This window comes from Centropristis striata, chromosome 13 (assembly GCF_030273125.1).
Source record: "Centropristis striata isolate RG_2023a ecotype Rhode Island chromosome 13, C.striata_1.0, whole genome shotgun sequence".
Taxonomy (NCBI): domain Eukaryota; kingdom Metazoa; phylum Chordata; class Actinopteri; order Perciformes; family Serranidae; genus Centropristis; species Centropristis striata.
The window spans coordinates 6,414,085-6,430,708 of NC_081529.1; the positions used below are offsets into that span (position 1 = coordinate 6,414,085).

The window sequence follows — 16,624 nt, forward strand, 5'->3', positions numbered from 1 at the left end:
GACTCACATCTCTTTGAACAGAGGCTCTGGTCTCGGGGGCCCCTGACCCTTTTGGGCCCTCGGGCCTGTACCCCATAGGCCAATTCAGTAATCCATCCATAAGTGAGTTTGTCTGAGCTCCACTGAACTAAACAGTCTTTTAAGTGATAGCCTCTAAGCTTCAGATGTGTGTTTATTTGCTCAGGCAGTAAAATGGCCTACTAAAGAAGATCAGGATTCCCGCGTTGCCTGTTTGGGTCCTCCGCTGGGGATACTTAACCCAAATTGAACCTCAGCTTGAATCCAATTCTGCTAATGGCTTGACAGCATGGTTCTGCTAAACTAGCACAGCCTCTTTCTTCTCTTTGAGCAAAGTTACATTCATAATGCAGATTATACTGCAGAAAGATGAGCTGTGATTGTGCAGTTTGTCTTTCTCTCCTGTCACTACTTAGACGACACAGCCAATGCTAATGAATCCTTACAAATGACTCTGAAGGGTAATTTTGACCTTCTTAAAGCACACCCCTTAATACATTATTAGGGTGCTGTCAAGACATGCTTCACTCGTTCTGACAGACAGGGAAGAAGGAGAGCTGAATTGAGAATCAGATAAGAGCATCACATCAAAGGAGGAAATTAAAAGAGGAGACTTAGTGAGTCAATGTTCTCGAGGCGTTGTTGTTTTCTCATTTTATTTTATTCTTTCACAGCTTGACCTCTTTCTTCTTTTGGTATGTTTTACAACAGCTCATTACCAGAGGAGAAAGGGATGGATAGATAGATAGATGGATGGATGGAGGGGGTGATGGTGACAGAAGAAGGGAAGGAGGGGAGCGAATGCAGGAAGGCAACAGTGCCAGGAGTGAAATCGACGAGAGAAGAGAAAAAGGGAGAAAGAAAGAAAGAAAGAAAGGGAAAGTGGGAGAGAAAGTGTTGGCAAAGAAAAAGAAAGAGGGTCTTTCTCTTATAATCTCTATTTTCTTTAAATATCTACTTTATGCTTTAAAATGTGAGGTTTATTCCTGCAGGCATGTTTTATATCTATACATTAACAGAAACAAGAACAGTTTGTATAAAAAGGATAAAATAAATAGGATGGATATAGCAGTCGGGACATTTCAAGAGGTGTGTGTATGTGTGTGTGTGAGGGAATGGCACACCACAGCTTACTTCTTATAGTGCAGGATCACACTAAGTGAAGATAGCAGTGGGGGAGAGGGTGAGGGAGAGGAGTGTGTGTAGCAGGAATAAGCTGCAGTCTGGAGGGCTGGGTGTCAGGGTGGGTGGTGTGCTGTAGGTGCTAGGGAGGGAGAGGGGGCCAGCAGGTGTCCGGATGTAGCGATAGTTGGGAGGTGATCTTGGAGTGCGAGGCAGTCACAAGAGGTGACCGTTTATTCTTTCACCAGGGCCGCAAACTCTACAAGAGAGGAAGAAAAAGCAAAAGTTGTCAGGTTGAGTTATTTCTCTCTATGTTTACAGATTCATCACGGTGAAAAATGGTGTGACGTCCACCACATGTCAAGTCTCCAAATCAATCTAAAAGTTATGCTTCGCTTTGGGAAAAAATAATATATAGTGTGAACAATTTGTAGTTAGAGACTGTATGAAAAGTATTAGGCAGGAAGGTGGAGCCAAAAGGGGGAGGGATATGTAATTTCACCAATAAGTCCTTGTAGAACCTGATAATGTAATAAATTCCTGATAATGTAATAACCCCGATAATGTCATAAAAATCTGCACTTGAGTCCATTGAAAATGTAATAAAGCCTGATAATGTAATAACTTCCCGATAATGTAATAAAGTGCATTTCCCAATAATTTTATACACTTTTTACCAATAATAATAGGTCGCTGCATAATCGCAAACATAAATATGGGTAATTAGCATTAAGCTGCTTGTACCTATGGTCCTATGGGCCTATGGGGTATTTTTTTTGGTGGGGGAGTACAGTCTCATTTTTTGGAAAGCAATGGAGGGTCTTTGATTTTGCCATTCCTCAGATGTATATATTATATTTATATTTGACTTATTGTACAAAAATCAGCAGAATAGTGCCACTTATGTGCACCATTGGTATTCAAAGGTGTGTTTTTGAGGATAAAAATGTCTCTTAATCAGGGCTTTTTCTTGTAGATAGTAGACCTGACACTGAAAGCATAGCAAGTAGCAGCGACCCAACCTGCTCTTCCAAAAGGTGAAGTGAAACATTACAACACTGCTGCCTCTGCCCTGTTAACTTATTCAGTGACAGTGGTGATAAGTGCTTATTTAGTGGCTCTTTGTTCCAAAATAGCAGCTGTGTTGAAGAGGAGGCACCACTTGTTATGTTTGCCCCTCAGTTTGGTAATTGCTGATTCCATTTGTAATGTTTGATTTGGGAAAACAAGGTTAAACACTTCCAACCCTCATCATTTTACACAGTTCCTTTATGGACCAAACCATGCCATTGTTTTTCTTCTTCATCTGTCTGTCTACAAGTGGGTGACTTACAAATCCACGTTTTTTGGTTCAGCTAATTTGAACAGATGGCGACAATATCAGTAAAATAATGATGTAATTTCCTGCGCCAAATTAAGGTTTTGCTTCTTCAGTGTGGAAATTCAAACCAACTACAGAAAATAACTGCAGTGTCTATCTCGTAGCTATAAAGATGTTGGTTTCACCATAAACCAACAATGAAACTGCAGTTTGCATAAATGATCATTAAATAAATATGTTTTGAATCACACACAGTGGCCTGTTTGAGTGTGGGACTCTACATTTGTTTTGCCTGGTGTGTGTATGTGTGACCTCGTGACTCCCCCAATAATAGAATTTGAGTTTACCCTCGACTCCAATCTTTCCGTCTCCGTCCTTGTCGGCTGCTGTTAAAAATTCTTTGGTTTCCTTGTCTGTCAGGTCCCTGCCATCTTTGGCGAAACCCTTCAGGACAAATCTGTCCAGGGGCAGAAAAGCAGAATGGATACATGTCACAAAACAACATATAATATGTTATGTGAAGCAAGTATTATCATCTTTTGGATTTAAATGTGAGTCTATGTAGTGGTCTCACTTGAGCTCCTCCTCCTCTATGAAGCCGCTGTTGTCGGCGTCCAGCACCTTGAAGACCTTCTTCACTTCGTCAAAAGACTTGGCCTTCAGACCCACCATCGTGAAAAACTTCCTGTGGTCAAAGGAGTCAGCAACTGCACACAAGGAGGCACACGGGTATGCACACATAAAGGTGAAATATATCAGTACTTTTTCCATTAAAAGGAGGTCATAGTTTCAAAGATACACATTTTCTGTCAGAAACCGAAGGATAATGGACTCAAAATCCCAAACACATGGATACAGTGAATGTCTCATAGCAGTCAGTGGAGTAGAAGTTCTTCTTTAAGTTGCTGAAAGTTGCAGATCCTGTGTTCATCTGGATGCCCAAAGGCAAAAAATGTAATTGTAATAGGACAGCGTGACTGTTATAGACTGAGAACATGTGTTTGCCAGAGGATCCAAGAGTTCTGGGTCATGGAGCTCTGTCTATTTCTGTATGTCCATGATATACATGCAAATACATACAACTAATTAGTACCACATTTGTCAGTGTTAGTTAGCCACCGTATGTGTTCAAAAGCGATATAGAGTAATAAAGTGGAAGAGGCATTTCGGAGCCTCCAGTTCTGGAAGTCCCTTTCATTGTTCCCATATACAATGTTACATAAGTCACAGCTGGAGAGCTTTTACAGCTTGGATTGGTGTGAATCATCAGTACAAAAGATTTACATTAGGACATGTATTATTTGATTTTGGGAAAATGCACATGCCTGTGTTTCTATGTTGTATTACATTTAGGATATTGTTTTACAATAACCATAATTTATAAATGGTAAACAGATTTATTAATGTTTAATCATCATTTATAAACCGTATATAGGCCATTTAGAATGGTAAATAAATAATTTATTAATGTTTAACTAACTAAATCCTTTATAAATGGCTAATAGATGGTATATTAATGTAAGTTTATAGTTACTTTACCATTAACAAACAATTGCATTATAATTAATAGTTTATTAATAGTTTTAGTTGCACTCATTATAATATTTGTAAAACCATATTAAGTATGTTAATGATTTTGAAATGATTCATAAACCTTTAAGAAATTGGTTGAAAACATTTAAAGATTAAATATGTATATCACTTTGTAAATGGTTAATAATTGGTTTTTAAACCATCTATAAACATTACTTAGTTGGTTATTGTAAAGTGTTACCAAGAAAAGAAATGGGAATGTGGATTGGGTCAACACTCGCACCTGCTTCAATCACATATGGGCCAAACCCAGGTCACATATTGTCCACCTGAGACAAAACACAGTGCTAGAAGACGAATGATCCGTGAAAAGTGCTTTTACCTGCAAATGCATCTAGGGCTTTCTTGATGTCATCAGCGTTGAGGATGCTGCTCATTGCCATCTTGGCTGTTAAAAAAAAGAGAGGAGACAAAAAGACAGAGGAGAGGGACACAGAAGGGGAAGAGAATGACAGAGAGGGGACAAGGTCAAAAACAAGGTGACTAGAGAGCAGAGAAAGAACTCGGAGACATTCTCGTATTACACTGGTGACACTCTAGAAATGGAGCAGGAAACCGGGACATGTGAGGAAGAGGTGATGAGTGACAGAATGAATTAGTGACAGTCGAGGAGGAGTGACAAAGGGAGAGAGAGGGAAAGGAGACATGGCGGAGGTGTAGAAAGGGAAAGATACCAGAGCAGGATGGTGTTGAGAGAAGGAGGCTTAGTTGAGGCATTATGGGAAGCAGTATCATCCAAATACAGGGGAAAAATTAGGGAGGAACAGGACAACCAGTGTGGTGTTCATATTGGTGTCTTCCATTTTATCTGCATGATATCACTGAGCTGTTACAGATGAAAGCAGAGCACCATGTCAGCAGGGGTTTAACAGGCCATCTGAGTCTTCTGCTGTGTCTGAAATACCACAGGAGAATTCAGTTTGTCAGCCCAGACCAGATGGAGCATCGTCTTGTACCTCACACGATGAAAGGGGAGCCCGGCACTTAACAGCCCTTTGGCTTTTTACACCGTGTGTGTGAGCGAAACTGATCGCAGCTCATGAAGTTGTCACCTTCCCCTGTCTTTGACTGTTGCCCTTCTGTCCTCTGTTGCTAATGCAAACACACATATACAGCATGTATACACTGCAGAGTGTGGAGAGTTGTGGTGCTGAGAAGGAGTGAGGGACATATGGATTAGAGGATGTGGTGCTCTGATTTCACTTTGCTCGTTGTTGTTGGCAAACCTTAACAGGGATTTGCTTTGGACACATTATTTCAAGTAGGCATTATGACAGATGATTGACACTTCACTCACACATCAATAAAAGTCTCAACTGCATCCAACTAAACAAACAAACAACTAGTTAAACTGTCACTGGTCTTTGCTTTCACAGGCATTAGATTATTACATTTGAGTAGAGCTGACGAGGTGTTTGAGAATGTTTGAGCAAAATAATTGGATTTTTGAAACTTTGTATTTGTCCAGTGTTATTAAGCATGTGTTACTGGTCCTGCTAGTAAGAGGAGGAACAGAAGTAATGTTTCCAAGACAGAACTTTGCTTCTGACATCTTGATACAAGAGTTCAAAAAGTTCAAGATAGTCTCCAAAGTTCAAGCTAGTCCCCAAAGTTCGAGATAGTCCCCAAAGTTCAACCTAGTCCCCAAAGTTCAAGCTAGTCCCCAAAGTTCAAGATGGTCCACAAATTTCACGCTAGTCCCCAAAATTCAACCTGGTCCTCAAAGTTCAAGCTACTCCTCAAAGTTCAAGCTAGTCCCTAAAGTCCAACCTAGTCCCCAAAGTTCAACCTAGTCTCTACAGTTCAAGCTAGTCCCCAGAGTTCAATGTAGTCCAAAAAGTTCAAGCTAGTCCCGAAAGTTCAAGCTAGTCCCCAAAGTTCAACCTAGTCCCCAAAGTTCAACCTCGTCTCTAAAGTTCAAGCTAGGCCCCAAAGTTCAACGCAGTCCCGAAAGTTCCAGCTAGTCCCCAAAGTTCAAACTAGTCCCCAAAGTTCAAGCTAGTCCCCAAAGTTCAAACTAGTCCCCAAAGTTCAAGCTAGTCCCCAAAGTACAAGTTGGTCCCCAAAACTCAACCTGGTCTCCAAAGTTCAAGCTAGTCCCCAAAGTACAAGTTGGTCCCCAAAACTCAACCTGGTCTCCAAAGTTCAAGCTAGCCCCCAACGTTCTAACTAGTCCCTAAAGTTCAATCTTGTGTCTCTGGCTCAAATAAGGTCGTCTATGTCCATAGAAAGAGCTGTCCTGTTTCTGAAATGAGGCTACATGTGGAGTATACAGGAAGAAACTGTGTTCCTTTTTTAATTGATTCATTAATTATAACCCCCCGTCTTTACAGTGCCTTAGTGATTTCAGAAAGTTCACAGTGACACTGGGGGCCTTGATCAGTCATTATAGATACCATTAATACGTTCCCAACATTAAAACTGTAAGATTTGTGAGATTTAACAACATTGCCATCCCCAGAGCCACAACGCCAGCGTGGCTAAAACCTGCACTTGTGAGATGTGGTCCTTCTTTTCAAGGCTACTGGGACCTTATAAAGAATATCCTATAAACAACTTTGCTGCAAACCTAATTTACTGTAGTTTATGTGCAGTGGGCCCTTGAGCTCTTGTACACACATACACAACAGATACACACTTACACCTGTCTGTGTCTAAGGGAAGCTGAGTGAATACTTCTGTATAATGTATGTAAAACCTTTCAACCTTTAATCTCTGATGTTGATGCAAGGCAGGGAGGACTGAAATGTCTCATATAAAGGTCACAGTAATGACAGTGTATCACCATCATCCTTGTACTATCATCATCACTGTTCCCTCTGTACGGCATATACTGCTGAGCTGGCCAGTATCATCACCCTGTCCTTCTCAGTGGAAATACAGTCTGAGTTGCCTGTACATTTCCATCTGCTACAAATCACTCATGCTACAGTGTTTTGCCACATCACGCCTCAAGCGGGCAAACCATTCTAATATAATCTACTTCACAGTCTGCCACACTGTGCTTTTATCTGGCTGTACTTGTGGCTAGAAACCACAAAAACATAATGTTATTCATGTGGGTTCCATTTAAAATCAGTGTCAAATATTTACCAATGTGTGGGGAAGTAATCGGTTAATGACCTGAGAGGGCTCCCATCATGAAAATGATCATATTTGTTGGATACAAACAAATTAAAAGAAATTAAGTCATAACTTAGTAGATGGTAAATATACCCATGGCTATATACATATGTATATATATATATATATATATACATATATATATATATATATATATAAAATAGGGCCGGGACTTTAACATGTTAATTAAGATTAATTAATTACACAAAAACGGACATCAGCACATCGAGCCTCAAATATCACCTCAATGCAAAACATATAGCAGCTAGCGGCTAGTGTGGTAGCTAGCGTGGACTAGCAAAAATGGCAAAAATTGCACTGGTTTGTTGGACTTGAACAAAAATAAACAATATTTTGTTGCTATTCAGTAATTATTCAGTGGTATAGTAAAAATCCATGTGAAAAAAATTACTTCTCTGTTCAAATATTCTCAGGTCAAATATTTATATGGGATTAAAATGCGATTAATTTCGATCAATTAATCAAAAAGCCTCTAATTAATTAGATACATTCTTTTAATAGAGTCCGAGCCCTAATATATATCTATCTATCTATCTATATATATATATATATATAAAGACATGTATCCTTGCTAGATCTGTAAGTGTTTTTGATACTAACAGGTACATGTAGTGTTAACCACTTTTAGAAGTAGTTCATGGATTTCTTTCATTGGTGTAACATGCTTTCGTGATGTATGAGCTCCTTTTGAGGTGTGGTGTTATCTAGTTCAGTAACATACTGCTGCACACACAGATCAATACTGAACACTGCTCAACGTGTGTGGCCACGCATCCAATCTTTTATCATTATAAAAGCACAACCTCCTTCTCTGACCTTTAGCACAAAGGTGTCCCTGGGGGAAAAGAAACAATTCACCGTGAAATGAGGAGGATAAGATTGATTTACCGAGATTTCTCAGTCAGTGTGCTGCCTGTGGAAGTGTATAAGGTAAGCCACATTGATTTATTTAAAGGGAAGTATAAAGACCCATTGTGGTTGTACCCGAAGCGCGGTCCATCTCTGTAGTGTCTTGATCTCAGTCTGAAATGCTTTGTTTTCTCTCCGTCAACTAGTTCAGTCTGCATTCACTTTTTTTTGCTTTTTTTTGACCATTTGGCGGCAGTGGAAGCAAGTTAGGGACACAGCACTAAAACAGTTACTGATTTACACATCACCAATCATATGGAGCTGTGTTTCTGTTTGCTCTATTTGAGCTAAAACTATGCTCTATGAGGGGGGAAAGTGAACTGTAAAGTTGTTGAAATAACTTTGTCAATTTGGGAAATTCCTTTATTTGCAACTTGTCGTTCCTGGTTAGACCCGATGCTGCCTTGGGTCTGTGGTTGCTAAATTCATTTAGCTAATGTCGCTAACGGAGGTTTAGCGGGCCGCTGTCCATCCCTTGAAGTCTCCACCAACAGAGAGGGCAGTTTGTGCTTATGGGCTACATATTCTCATTTGTAGTCTGATAAACAGACAGAGCAGAAGAGTGGGGCTGGGGGGGAAGGAAACAATTAGAAATGTCATGTTTTAATCAAAGTGTCTGCTTTGTTTTTCACTGTTTGACCTTCAACTGGTGCTTTTATTAATAACGTCATCTTGTTGCGCTCCCTTCTTCTGTAATGGTATGATGGTTTTGTGATTGGGGAAGTGGCGCCACCTACTGCTTATCTTGATTAAACAATACCTGATATTCACATATCGATAGTGGATGGATTTTTTTCGGAAATCCGCAGAAAAATAAATTTTAATGGAAGCTTGGCTATTGTCTATAACCAGCGTTTGTTTAAACTTGAATTGTACTGGATGCCCCTGCTTTTTTCTGGCTCTTCCCAGCACTGTTTTCTGCTCAGAAGTCTCAACCCAAAAGTAAAAAATAATTGAATAAATTAATATAGAAGAATTGCTAACCTTTGGGTGTGTTTTTTCATTGGACAACATTGAGGATATCTGTGATCATTTAACTGTTATGCTTCAACTTGTGTGAAAAAGGGAGTAGAAAGACAATATGTTTCATAAAAAAAGGATGCAGGATATTGATGGTATATCTCCGTCTAAGACTGACCTGTGGGCCCTTTCAATAATACAGTATGTAAAACTGGGGTTTCCTTTGTGGGAAGTCCTCTAACACTGGCAATCTCTTTTGGTGTGGGAAACCTAACCACACTGCATGTCTGCCAACTCCCCAGTCTACTGTAACAGCTGCATGAACGTGTGAATATGTGTGTGTTTACGTGTGATACACAGAGTGCCAAGCAGGCTGGGTTGAAGAGGTGGAAAGCTTAAAGAAGAATGTACTTGTATTTCAAGAAACCCGAGCCTCTTATGTTCATTTGACTGTTGTGTGTATGTTTGTTGGGGAGCAGAAACAAGAGGAAATGGAGACAAGGAAACATACTGCAAAAAATGCCTCTACAGTATTATTGCTTACAGTTTGTGAACTGGAAGTGAACTCTTGTCCTCTACAGAAACAGGCTTTGAAAGTATTGTGTGTTTTTTCCTCCTATATGCTTCTCCGTCAGTGTACTGCAAAGAAGCCTTGAACAATGAGCATTGTGTTGTGGAATCACCGTTTTTATGTGACTCATACACATCCTGCAGCTTTACGCTGTGTTAAGTTCAAACTAAAGTCACCAATATTGGTATTTCTATCGTGATGAATGGCTGAATAAGAACGCATCTTTGTTTTCCTCCATAAAAGCTTTTTATCTAAATTGCTAGTGATCTGCACAGTTGATCTTCAAATAAGCTCGATGGTTGGCTCGATGGAGCTACCTTTTTAGTTTACATTACATTGTCTATTGACTTTATAGAGCCAGAACATACAATGGTGTTCATTCAAAAGCAAAAAGCAAACAGACACACACACAGCAAGGAAAGGCTGGATTTGATAAAAGCAGTACAGAGTCCTGGGGATCATCTGGCTGTTATCACCACTGTCCACTGGCTAATCCTCTGGCAGGTACAGGACAGGATAACCACACAGTTACAGCTTGGCAACTGTATAGTCCTGTGTGTCTGTGTGTGTTCATAACTGCACAGAATTTCACTGCCTTCCTTACTGACTGAGTCGGTTTGTGAATTATAAATGACGGTTATATTTTAGATTCAGTGTGTTCGTTGGTTCGTCAGCAGGATCGCAGAAAAGCTCCTGGCCCTGATTGTCATGACGCTTGGTGGAAGGGTGTAGCTGGTCAGAGGAAGAACCTGTTGAATATAGGGCAGATCCTAATCACAGGGCGGATAAACAAACTATTTACTTTCCTTAACATTGCGAGACAGGGCCTGGGCTTCGTAGGGGCATTTGCAGTTATTGCAGTTTATTTGTGTTCACATGAGTCAACTTGTTGTAATAAACTAACTATTTTTAATATATTTTGGTCTCTGTGCATTTGAGGGAGCAGAAATTTAAACCAAATGCTGACATCAGCATGCCCACAATGCATTTGCCCTGTTCTCATTTACTGTTCGTAATTACACTGTAAAAAAAAGATAAACAATAGCTACTCAATACAATTGAGGAAACAGATTGCATGCAATATTATTAATTAAATCTAACTGTTACAAATGTTACAAGTTGAGTTAAAAACAACTTAACAGGAAGTGCCTGTCAATTAAAAACGGACTAATTCTATTGTGTTGGATTCATTTAAAATTCTCTTGATTTAGAATTACATACACATAAAGATTATATTTAATGTGATCAAAATAAGTAAGAAAATAAGAGTCTGTCTCAAACATTTTTATATTAAAGTTACTTGAACAATTGCCTCAAAATCAAGGACGCATTTATATTTAATACATTTTATCAAATATAATAAGTAAAATTAAATGACTACAGAATAATTTATTACAGTGTATACCTATGAAAAGTAATGGCCTATAATTCATATATAACCCACATAATCATGAGTAATAGCAAACCATATTGACGTTTGTTATTTGGCAGCACTCTCTGGTGGCTGTAGTTATTATGATGGGAGCGAAGGAGAAAGTCAGGTGTTGTAGTATAAAGAGCAACAAAGTGCGTGTAGTTAAATGTACATGGATTGGTAAAAAAAACAGCTTTCAACTCTCACCGATCGAGACCTGTGATTGTGTCCCCTTTGAAACCAAAAGTCAGTATTGACTTATAACTATTGTTATTATTTAGTGACGTTTGTAAGTTCAAAGCAGCTGTATAGCAATAGAACAGTCATATTTTGTGAAATAGTATGGATCTGTTGCCCAATGACAATGTAAAAAATCAGACGTGAAGCTAGCATTTACCTTGTTAATCCTTTTACTTTAGCATGTTAGCATGCTTCAGTGTAATTTTCTGTACATGAAGCCCAGATGAGGCTGATGAGAATGAAGGTATTTGGTCATAAAGTATTAAACAAATAAAAAATTTGACCTGGTGATGGCGCTAGAGCAAAAGTCAGGATGTTCCAAGTAGGATTGATCCTTATACACACTCTCTCTTTATATATATGCTGCTAGCATGGCTAAAAGTGTATGTGAGCAAACATGTATATGTACGAAGCCTTGCCATGGTTACAAACATTCCCACTTAACATACTGTAGGCACCACTAAGATTAATAATCTAATAAACTCTAATGAGGTGACTTTGCTAAACACATATGTGATGAAAGCAATCTTAAGTGTGCAGCCGTGATTCACATTTGCATAAAATATTAGCAAACAAATTAAAGATGTAAATTCCATTTAATCTGCATTTGAAATCAACAGCGTCAACAGTGTTAAAAAACATACATATTTCATCATGACACACAAACAAAATATTATGCGTCCCCCTCATTAATTAACCGAGACTGCCTCCACTTAAGTGTTGTACTGTCTATGAATATTCATCGTATATAATGCATCTGCTGTGTGAGTACATTTTTTAAATCTCTGTGATCAGCCATAGAATCAGAAGTACATAGAAATTAATTCTCAAGAAGAGCTTCAGGCCTTTCACTGCATCAGCATTTTGACTAAGTTTCGGTACCCTGGAGCATGGGTGGAGACTGTATTCAATCTCATTAGGTGTAATTAAAATGTGACCTTGAAAGTGATCACAAGCAAGCACTGCAACAAAATGGCCTCCTCCTTTGGCAGCAAACCGTTGCTATCAGAAAGTAATTACCTTGTTGATATACTGCCTCTGTATCTAAATCTAATCTCATTCTATAGAAGAGCCTGCAGAAGAAGGTAAATTGCATTTCTTCACACATTTCTCTATCTATCACCTCTCCAATTAGTCTCATCTATCACTGTACTTGATCACAAAGTAGCATCAAGAACTACTGTAATGTGTCTTTCTTGTAATATGCCACATATTTCTTTGTCTTACCTGGTTACTGGATGTTGAGGTGGGAGACGGGCCAGATAGGTGCTAGAGGGATGTCCAGTAAAAGATCAGAGGCTCTGCTCTTTCTGTTTTATACATGTCCTCTCCAACTATTTTGGGATGAAAAATGGGCGCCCAGTTCAGCACGGGGTCAGTGATGGTAGGCTGGTAAGGCCGGCCGTATCGCTTTCCTGACTGCACTCATGCTAATCAAACATTACTATTAATAATCATCAATCTCCACCTCTCATACCAGCCAGACTTCTTTTCTTATGCTCACCCTTTCTCACCCCTCCCTTCTGCTAACACTCCCTCCTTCCAGCCATATGATTTCTCTACCTAATTTTCTGCCACCTCCCACCCGAGGGACTTCTCTCTGTCCTCTAATCCCCCTCTGATCTCCCCTTCACTTTCACTTCGCCTCTCTGTCTCTCTCTTCTCTTAAACTTTTAATTTTCACTTTTAATTCTCATCCACCGTTCCCTCCTTGAAGGCATTCAGTATCACCAGTGACAAATTACAAGGCCCATGCCTCGTCTACCTTTAACTATGGGACCAAACCAGGACCCTTAAGTATGCGCACAGTCATGAATGTGCACATGTACCTATGCACACACTCTGTGATGTGATCACGACATGATGAACATTGATGTCCACACTGAAATCTTCTCCAGCAGATGTCTCAAAATGTTCAGTTTGCAGTTGAAACCATAACATAGTTTATGATGAATATTTGTCAGGAGTCAAAACACCCAGCTTGAAACTTCTGGTCACTATAACTTTAACACCAGCGTTTTTTACGCTAATCTAAAATATTAGAAATATGCTCAACAAGGCCTCTTTTGACTAATAGTTCTGTGAAACAAATTAATGAGTCATTTCTAATGTTTTACGCTGACACAATAATCTTAAATATGCACTTATTGGGTACATACTATTGGATGTGGTGCACAAAGACTTGCCGAAAGCTGCTTGACCTTGAATTTTTTCTTTTGCCTTTTCAGTCATTTATGTCCCATGTAAAAGACATGACAATAAAAATAATTTAGTTTATAGCTAGTTAGCCTTAGTATTATTAGTATGATAAGAAAAACATGTCATATCAGTAGTTGCTGGATTGTTTCCACCAAACGTAGCTACTGTTTAGCATTAAGCACAGACAGTAAACTGAACCCTGTTACAACATGACATTCTAGCAAATAAATATGAGAACAAAAAAGCAATCAAAAACAAGACTCCCCTAACGAGATGTAACCATAACCCGAAACCTGTCTTTTGACCCTCACCATAACCCTTCATAGCTAGCTAGCTGCTAACTAAGTTTGATGTTTGTGCAGTGCAGCAGTTATGTTTCATAACTGTGTTCGGTGGCCATGTTCTACTGTAGCATTTACCAACTACAGGGGTTGCTGCTGTGAACTTTGCTAAATCAAGGAGCTGCTAACGCTAAACGCTAAAATTCAGAGAGCACGGGACCCCGGCTTCTACAGCAAGTGATGAATGGGCCTTTGTTAACACAACCTGTAACCCAACAAATCAATGTAACCTAGTAACTTGTAACCCTTCTACTGGAAATAGTAAGCTAGTTAGCCGGACATGCTAACCCTTGTTATTTTCAAAGGTTGCTTCCATTTCACTCAATCTGCCTCAGGGGTTGAATTAAAAAAGGTTTTGGGGTTTTGGATGGTGTAATATAAAATCAAAGTGACACTCAGACGTGTAGACATCCTGCAAACCTGCATGGTCCACAAGTGACTGCAGAGAAAGAATCTGCAAGGGGCCCCACTGCTTTCATCGTTAACCTCAACAATAAAACACTTTGGCATTGCCAGGCTATATATCCCTGTGGGACGGTGCAGCACTCCCTGCCCAGGAATCCTCCCCGAGGCTCACTTATAGATGTGAAGTGATTATAGATCACAGCAAACATCAGCTGCTTCCACCTGTGGTATTGCTGAAAAGCCTCACACACTGACCTTTAGGAAGCGTTGGTCGGGAGGGACAAATACGAGACTTAAGGGCTACTAGCTATACGTGAAAGCCATAAACAAGTTTTCATGGGAGGGATGGATGGATTTATGTTTCGTCGTGTGTTTGTGTGCATTGGACTGAGGGGAATGGCGCGAGTGTGGGAGCCATTAAAACATTAACCACCGCTCAGCGATACGGAGTGACTTTCAAGAGCCGTATTATCTCAGTTACTGTCAAACTACTGTATTTATGAGACAGCTAATGATAGATGTTTTATTGATGTTGGATGTTTTTTTTCCCGCCAGAATAATTTTGAAGGTTGCAGAGATTTATTATCTGTACAAGTTAATCATGACTTTTTTTGTAGAAGCTCTTACATACCAGGGACTGTACTCATCAGAAAAATGACCAGATGAATCGTTTGAGCAAATACTAAAAATGATTTATGGTTACTGACAAAGACCTCTTGACGTTTGAATAGTGATTGGCTTCTCTCAGGAGTCCGGACAAAACCTCAGAAAACGCTCACGGGAGTTATTTTAGTAACAATCATATGGGTCATTTTGTTGGACACAGAGAAATGACCTATTTGTCTTCCTGTATAAGGACTGGTTGATCTGCATAGTTCTATGAAACTTGTGTTTTAGTCTTTCTGTCCTCTGCTCCGTATTCCCCTTGGTATGACTGCACAGGGACATCACTCCCAGTCCAATTTACAAACCTTCCCTTCAAAGTACTAAATCTTTTTAACCGTTAGGTGCCCTTTCTCTTTCATCTCTTATCTAATCTTAATGCAACCTTGTGACAAGTGTTCTCTCCCTCTTTCTACCCATTTGCTGGTGCACTCCTCTAAATTTATCACCTTCTTTGAGTACAAGAGCTGCAGAGGGGGTTGCCTTGATCCAATGATGTGCCAGGGTGCTTCTCGCGGCTCTCTTTGGGCTGACGAGAGGCTCAGCGGGGGGACGGGAGGAAGGAGGGAATAGAGAGTGGGAAGGGTGATGGAGTAGTGACAAGCGAAGCCGTGAGGGGACACAGAGGTGGATGATGAAAGAGGAGAAATTAAATGAGGAATGGCAAAGAAGAGATTAAAAGAAATGCAGACAGAGCAAAAGAGTAAAGTAAAAAGGGAGGGACGGGCCAGTGAAGTGATAGAAGGCTAGAGGTTGACGGTGGATCTCACCGGGGAGTGTCGATGTTAGATGAGGCATGAACACGGGTGCAGGGTAGGGAAAAGAAAGCTAAATGAATGAAAATAAGACCATTCCCATCAGGGTTAAGGATTTATATCCCCCAAAGCCTGCATAGCTATTGTCTGATGAGGAAGCACGTCAGAGGTTAACAGAGACTAAATAGATTTGATAGTCTTTTTTTTCCTTCTAACATGGCATTGTTTAATAATCAAACTTTTCACACCTAAAAAGCCTCTAAAGTTTAGTCCCAGTTGTCCCACTGCTTAAAAAATATTAGATTATTCCTGAACCATCACTATTAAAAAGACTCGTGTGAATACTTATGGGACTCTCTTTTGTAATGGTTTCTGTTTCAACTGAATATGTAAGTTAGTTGGGTTCTGACTGACTGGCTTTTTAATGGGGAAAATTACAACATTCCTCACTGGATCATTGGTACTTTGTGATTTTTGCCACCAGGGCTTTTAGTAGTCATGCAAACCATCATTGTTTATCATGCAAACAAACATTGCTCGTTCTTAAATTCTCCTTAGGGTACCTCACTTCAGTCTCTTAGTTGAATAATCAAGTATCTGTGGTGCATCACAAACATGTAGTTTGAATTGTAAAATGTTCAAATGTATTCGTATTATTGTTGTTTTTTATACAAAACAAAGTTCTGGTCTTACTTTTTCCAACACAGATTTTGAGATGACGTGAGATTACATTTATATTACATCCTGTAACTTAGAACAAAGGGAAGTGGTTCTTCCCGGGATAAACTAAAGGGATAAAATGAATTCCAGGGAGGAAAAGAAGAAAAGAGTATTTCCTTTGAACCTGAGTCCAGGTAAGCCAACATAATGCAGACACTATTTTGAGGGTGGCATCAAGAGAGAGACGCAGTGTGTTTCCTGCCATCTGGTTCCTGTTCATTTTAATTTGTTTACTAAAAAAAATGCTTG

General features: G+C 39.6%; 1 protein-coding gene across 1 annotated transcript in view; it reads right to left on the reverse strand.

Annotated features, from left to right (window-relative positions):
- Window positions 1–644: 644 nt before the first annotated feature.
- Window positions 645–16,624, reverse strand: part of pvalb6 (parvalbumin 6) — a 53,358-nt gene continuing 37,378 nt past the window's right edge. The window contains exons 2-5 of the mRNA XM_059348993.1: window positions 4,377–4,442; window positions 3,036–3,168; window positions 2,809–2,918; window positions 645–1,399 (exon numbers count right to left, since the gene is read on the reverse strand). Coding sequence (XP_059204976.1) covers window positions 1,374–1,399; window positions 2,809–2,918; window positions 3,036–3,168; window positions 4,377–4,437 — 330 coding nt within the window. The 5' untranslated portion in view covers window positions 4,438–4,442 and the 3' untranslated portion in view covers window positions 645–1,373. The remainder of the gene's footprint in view (window positions 1,400–2,808; window positions 2,919–3,035; window positions 3,169–4,376; window positions 4,443–16,624) is intronic.